General features: G+C 39.1%; 2 protein-coding genes across 3 annotated transcripts; both read right to left on the bottom strand.

Annotated features, from left to right (window-relative positions):
- Positions 1-537: 537 nt before the first annotated feature.
- LOC125216218 (uncharacterized) lies at positions 538-2566 on the bottom strand. 2 transcript variants are annotated; one of them, XM_089067578.1, is made up of 3 exons: positions 1995-2566; positions 934-1831; positions 672-829 (listed from the first exon to the last, which is right to left on the bottom strand). In XM_089067578.1, exons 1-3 carry the CDS (start codon positions 2202-2204, stop codon positions 813-815), a joined length of 1125 nt encoding a protein of 374 aa, XP_088923704.1. In that variant the 5' UTR covers positions 2205-2566; the 3' UTR covers positions 672-812. The 2 variants fall into 2 exon arrangements, with proteins under 2 accessions (XP_047973833.1, XP_088923704.1); XM_048117876.2 differs by having other exon boundaries at positions 538-1831.
- A 1784-nt stretch (positions 2567-4350) lies between these two features.
- Positions 4351-5638, bottom strand: LOC125212416 (clavaminate synthase-like protein At3g21360). Its single transcript, XM_048112585.1, has 2 exons — positions 5273-5638; positions 4351-4950 (listed from the first exon to the last, which is right to left on the bottom strand). The coding sequence occupies exons 1-2, from the start codon at positions 5636-5638 to the stop codon at positions 4351-4353; spliced, it is 966 nt and encodes a 321-aa protein (XP_047968542.1).
- Positions 5639-5985: the final 347 nt, after the last annotated feature.

The raw sequence follows: 5985 nt of genomic DNA, 5'->3' as shown, positions 1-5985 counted from the left end.
AAGCATGCTTAGGCACACATTCTGGTGTGATTCGGTGAAGCCGCCTGAGTAATATTCTTCACTTATCCCCACCCTTACATAAAAAATTACTACCGACAAAACAAGATAAGCCCGACTCAATGTTGGGCCCAGTGACTTTAGACCCAATGACATTCCAGGCTGGGCCTCTATAGTGGTTAATTTTGAGAGCATGAATCTCTAATCTACCAAATTCTAGGGAAAATATATTGAATATTAAGGCCCAGTTGGTAGCCTCTCTCACAAACACACATCTTTATCATCATTACCTTTTCTTTAATATATGCATGGACCACTTGAATTGTATTCTGTGAGTCTGTGCAAACTGCAAAGTGCTATTTCTGAGATACAAATATCGACAGAGCAAAACTACAGGGTGTTGGCCCTATTACCATTGCTCTTTCCCTTTCAATGCATTTAAACCCAACCATAAACATTTCTTTAGTGCACATCACTTCCTTGGCTGCTTCTCTCTTATACCACAATATAACTAACTTGTTTTGTGCCTATTAAAAGCCATTTTGCCAATCATCTCTTCATTCCATCATAATATATGACCTCAACCTTAAAATAGGACATAACTCAAATCCTACCATATTACTACTAAGTCTATCATGATCATCCCCTCAATAACTATATCTACAGATTACATGAAATTGAAAACTATAAACATAACAAAAACCAAGTTCCTAACACAAGATGATACTAATAGTGGTGATCCTAATGAAACAAGAGGTTTGGAATCACCAAACTTGAGAAATCTCATCACATCCTTTTGGCATTGTTTCACCCCTTTAGGCACATAATTTGCCTGCACACGGTAGCAAAGATTTGGATTATCCCATGCACCAAATCTTCTCCCCATTTTGCCGTAAAACAAAGCAGAGAATTCAAGCTCCCCTGTCAAATTATTACCATGAAGATACATTGCACCAACATTAGGCAAACTTGCAAGACTTGAAGGGATCTCCCCTGTCAGCATGTTATTGTTGAGCCCCAGAAACCTCAGCCCCCGGAGACGGGCCATCGACTCTGGAATGCCACCTGTCAGGCTTGCGTTCGAAAGCTCAAGCGCAGCTAGGCTCGTCATTCTCTCCCACTGGAGCTCCATTAGCCCACCTCCAATGGGGTTGTTTGAGAGGACTAGTTCTTGCAAGAACTCCAAATTCTCTAGTGATTTAGTGATCCCACCTCTCAATCTGTTGTTGCTGAGATCTAAAAGTGTCAAATTCTTCAAGTTCCCAAGACTTTCTGGGATATTCCCCTGCAGTTTGTTGTAGCTCAAATCAAGCTTCAAGAGTGGGACCATCCCTCCAAAACTCAATGTCAAAGGGCCAGATAGTAAATTCCTGCTCAAATCAAGAATCAACAATTGCTTTAGCCCTACCAAGCTATGGGGTATTTGGCCTACAAATGAATTCCCAGCAAGATTCAAACGCTCCAATTCCTTCAAATTGCCTATGAATGGATGCAATTCACCACTCAGTCCATTCTCCACCATCACCATTGATTTGAGACTCTTGAGCTCCCCGAGAGAAGGCGGGATTCGCCCCGTTAGCCCGGGGTTTGACCGGAACTCCAGCGACTCCAAGCTTGGGCCGAGAGCTCCCCAACTCCGAGCAGGGATTGAGATAGGGCGGCGGCGCAACGCCGTGAAGCAGTTGAAGAATAAGAGAGATTTCAGGTGGCTTAGTGCAAAGAGATGAGGGCTGAAATCAGCGCATTGAGCGCAATTTAGGGAGTTTTCATGAAGAGATCCTATGCTTAACTCTGTCACATACCAAAATCCATCAAACAGATCGCATGAAACACCCTGTCATAAAAAAAAAATCCTTTTTCACTTCACATAATCAAAAACCACAAAAAAAGAAGATAATAATGGGGCTAGAAGTATGCTAAAAGCTGCATTTCCCTTTTCATTTCAAGAATCTTGAAATATTGGAAGAAATAGAAAGCGCACACAATCAGTGAGTCACCTCAATGGGAGTCCAACCACAAGGATCCGGATAAAGATCCGAACCATTCCACCATTTGCCCACGAAAGTTTGAATAGTAGAATACAGAGCTGCTTTCTCCCCGCTCTTCATTGGAGCTGCCTCGCTCTCAGCCTCTCCATTGCACCACAAATTTAAGCTAAATATGCAGAGGATGACGATCCAACACATCAAAGATTTGATCTTTTTCATAATCCCAAAAAAGGGTTTTATTTCTAGCAGGTAAAACTTTGCAATCAGATTTGTAGTCTTTGACAGTCGCCTGCACAAAAAACAGAGCAGTCTACACCTCTGTTGACTATTTATATACCTTCACACAGAAAACCTCTCTGTCCAAGTACAAAATAACACCAAGAATTATGAGACGTTTGAGAAATATTTTGCACCAACTCTGATTTATTGCAAATAGGAGGCATAATGCAAAATAAAGTCTACTCTATTTTTGCAGAAATATAAAATACTAGAAGGTTAATTTTATCTATTTTTTTGCATCAAAAGTGATAAGCTCCTAAACATAAACTGCTGAAGAAATGAACAAAGAAAGGGATCTATTTTTAAAAAGGGAAAATCTATGGGTTTTATATAGGTGGAATTAAAAAGTTGGTTGAGTTAATGCCTGGCCCTTTTTATCAATTTCATTTTTGTTTTTTGTTTTTTGTTTTTTGTTCGGGGGTGGGGGGATTTGAGAATAGTATTTAATTTGTTTTCATATACGGAAAAAACTGTAATGGAGTTATTAAATTTTGATAATGAACAAGAGTTTGATTTGAGGGACCATTTTGCATGGCAAAGGGGCATGTCAATGCATGCAAACAAAGGCAGTTTTTGTCCGTTAGCGGCGTGTCTGAATTTCTTACAATCTGGGCAACCTCCTTCCTACATGGAATAGGGATATCATGTATACTGGGAACTTTGTAAGAAGATCTCCAAGGAGAGAAGAGAAGGTATATAGAAAATGACATATTATGTATTTACTTTTTTTAAAAGTAATATACTCTTTTAAAAAGTAGCACATTTTAAGGGGAAAAGGTATATAAAAAGGTAAATTAGTTTTTAAAAATAAAAAAATAGTATAAAATGCATTAAATATTATAAAGTGTAATACCTTATCAAATATCTTTCCCCTTGAAGAAGGGTTTTCATGAAAAGACGGCAAATATGACAGTTATAATATTTTACCTCTCCATTGGTGGAGGGGTAAAGATACATCTTCAAAATAGAAAAAGGTACAATACCTCTCCAATTGGAGAATGATTTTTATGAAAAAAAGGTAAATATGATAGTTATAAGGACATGTTTTATAGTACTCAAATTTATGTTTTTCAATTAGTTCTCCTAATAATGATAGTACGTGGGAAATACGTGATTTATGATTGATTTGACACACCAAATGACAATATATTTGAACCACTGAATTTTTGTTCCAATATACATTCATTTGAAAGACTATAGATTGGTGGTGGATCAATACATTTGATTTTTGCTCAACCTACCAAATCCACCATTGTTCATTTTCTGTGTCTTTGCGAACTCTTCATAGTTCATCCCCGCTATAATAATCAGGGGTAAATAGTAGATTTGCTCATTTTCTTGGTACAAATTTTTTTCAGTGATTAAGATAGGGTTTAGGCCCATGCTAGACATAATATTACCCTATTTTCATATTCATGCCTGCATAAAGTCTTGATGAATAAAGTGAAATAAAAGGAAAATTACAAAAACTAGAAACATGAAAAAGCACACAGCTGCACAGTGCACACAATGTGTGAGCATATGAATAACATGAAATAAAAGGAAAATTACAAAAACTAGAAACATTAAAAGTTCACACAGATATACACACAGTAAGTGTGCATACAGCTATATACTTACTTATAAGAGGGACCGATCATATAAATGTTTGTGTCTGAAACAGAGAGAGTCCTTTTTATCAACGCTATAAGCTTAGGACCACACTATTAACACCATGATAAGTCCTTTTCTTGGCTTCTCCAACTTTTAAACGTTTGAGTTCTACTATTTCAGAACCCAAATGATTTCATCTTTTTCTGTTACAAGAATATGATTTCAAATAGTAGAATCTGATAAAATCCAAACAAAATTGGAGCAGTAATCGTCGCGGATCTGTAGCTCAATTTTTGCTCCAAATTAGTATATCATCCTATTGGGCTGGTAAATGGGCTTTGTGTGTCTATAGTGCATATAGACTACATATTAAATTGGTGGTTTTTGATAACATAAAAACCAAACTATGTAATAGAATTGTTTTGATAACACGAACAATATTACTGCAGTATTTGAATACACTATTTGAACCAATTATATATTGTTTAAAGATTTATTTGCATGTAGCAACCAACACTTTTCTTGGTGGGAGAGAAGGCCTTCTACCATGAAGTAAAGCCAAGTTATCAAGGAACAAAACATCTCCCATTTCCCACTTGAATTGGATGCTCTCTTCTTCGATGATCTCTTGGCATCTCCTCACCACCTCATCCGGTATTTCACTTGCATCAGCCATGGTGGCAGAGCTGAGCTCGTTGCCGTGCATCCCGACAACGGTGTTGAACCACATCCTCCTCCCTTTTCTTCCCTCGAACACCCTTGTCAAAGGCCTCGGGCCTAGTATCGTCTTCACCCCACCGTCCGCCAGCCATTCCATCTCCATCCCTAATGCCTTGCCCCTCTTCTCTGCTTCTACGCGGTCTGAAGTCCCGAATGCATCTTCCCAGCCCCGGCCTCTCATGGACGATGTGTTGTCTTTGCTGAGGGCCGTGAACGTGTATCTCAGTCCTTTCGTCTCCATCTCCTCCACCATCTCCGGGTACTCCTCCAGCATCCTCTCTGTCACACGGAAGCTAGGCACGATCGGAGTCTCTCCCCCTCCCGGTGGAGGTACCTCACAGAAAAGAATCACCTTCTCTGGGAATTCTTTGATCTAGTTGATGTTGGCAAATCAAAAGAAAATAAATTTAACAATATCTCACGTTAGCGTAAAGAGAAAACTAAAACCACTATAACTATAAGTAAGTATGTTACTCCTCCTATAACTAATTGTTTTTAGGATAAAACCATTTATATGGATTTCTATATGTTGAAAACCACACAAAACCTTTTAACAAAAGTATTCAAACATCTAATTTCATAACTCATCTAAAAAAATTAGTCTGTTAGGAGAGAGAGTCTATTTAGTTTATAAATCCCACATCAGTTGTTCTTGACGACTGATATGGGACATTGTGTCCGTAGCACAAACTCACCAGGACCATCTCATGGTGGTAGTAGATGAACTCAGACAGGGGACCTTCGTTGGCTGTCCAGACCCTCTTGTACACATGTGTCCTAGGGGCGGGCCCCACGTACCGTATGTCCTCCCATCCGAAGGCCGCGACTATGTCGTTGAATTCGTGGGCATTCTTGACATGGAAGCCTCTGAGGAGGACAGCACTGTTTTTTACTATCAACTTCTCGAACCACTCTTTGTTTTCCTTCAGGGCAGCCAGCAGCCCCTCCGTGTTGCCAGAGCCGCCCTCGGGGGGCTGCAGGACGAGTGGCATAGCTTCGCCTTCGACCACCTTCTGCCCTTCGCAACTTCCAACCTTGAAGTATTTGCAGCTCGACTCCATCAGTGTGTAATATCGCTAGTGACCTTGTTTACAATATGCTAAAAATGGATATGGAGCATTCTGATTTAGTTGCACCAGTATTTATACTAGTTTGGGATGATAGAATCAGTTGATGATTGGCATCAACTGGATATTTGGATCCCCTCTTTGTCGATTGCTACAAATCTATGTTGACATTTGCTAGTTCTTGGCTTTGTTTGCTTACTCTTGTCCAAGTGTAATACATGGTTTAAATCTTTGACTGTGGCAATTTTATTATAAATTTCTAACCACTTTCAACGAAAAGATTTTGAATAAATGTATGAGTCGGCCATTGTAAAATTAAAATATACATGTCGTAACAATTA

Source organism: Salvia hispanica, chromosome 3 (genome assembly GCF_029641045.1).
Source record: "Salvia hispanica isolate PSC_SH4W2 chromosome 3, Shi_PSC_v1, whole genome shotgun sequence".
NCBI lineage: Eukaryota > Viridiplantae > Streptophyta > Magnoliopsida > Lamiales > Lamiaceae > Salvia > Salvia hispanica.
The sequence above is the reverse complement of the archived record's forward strand: the minus strand, read 5'-3'. Positions and strand labels throughout refer to the sequence as shown.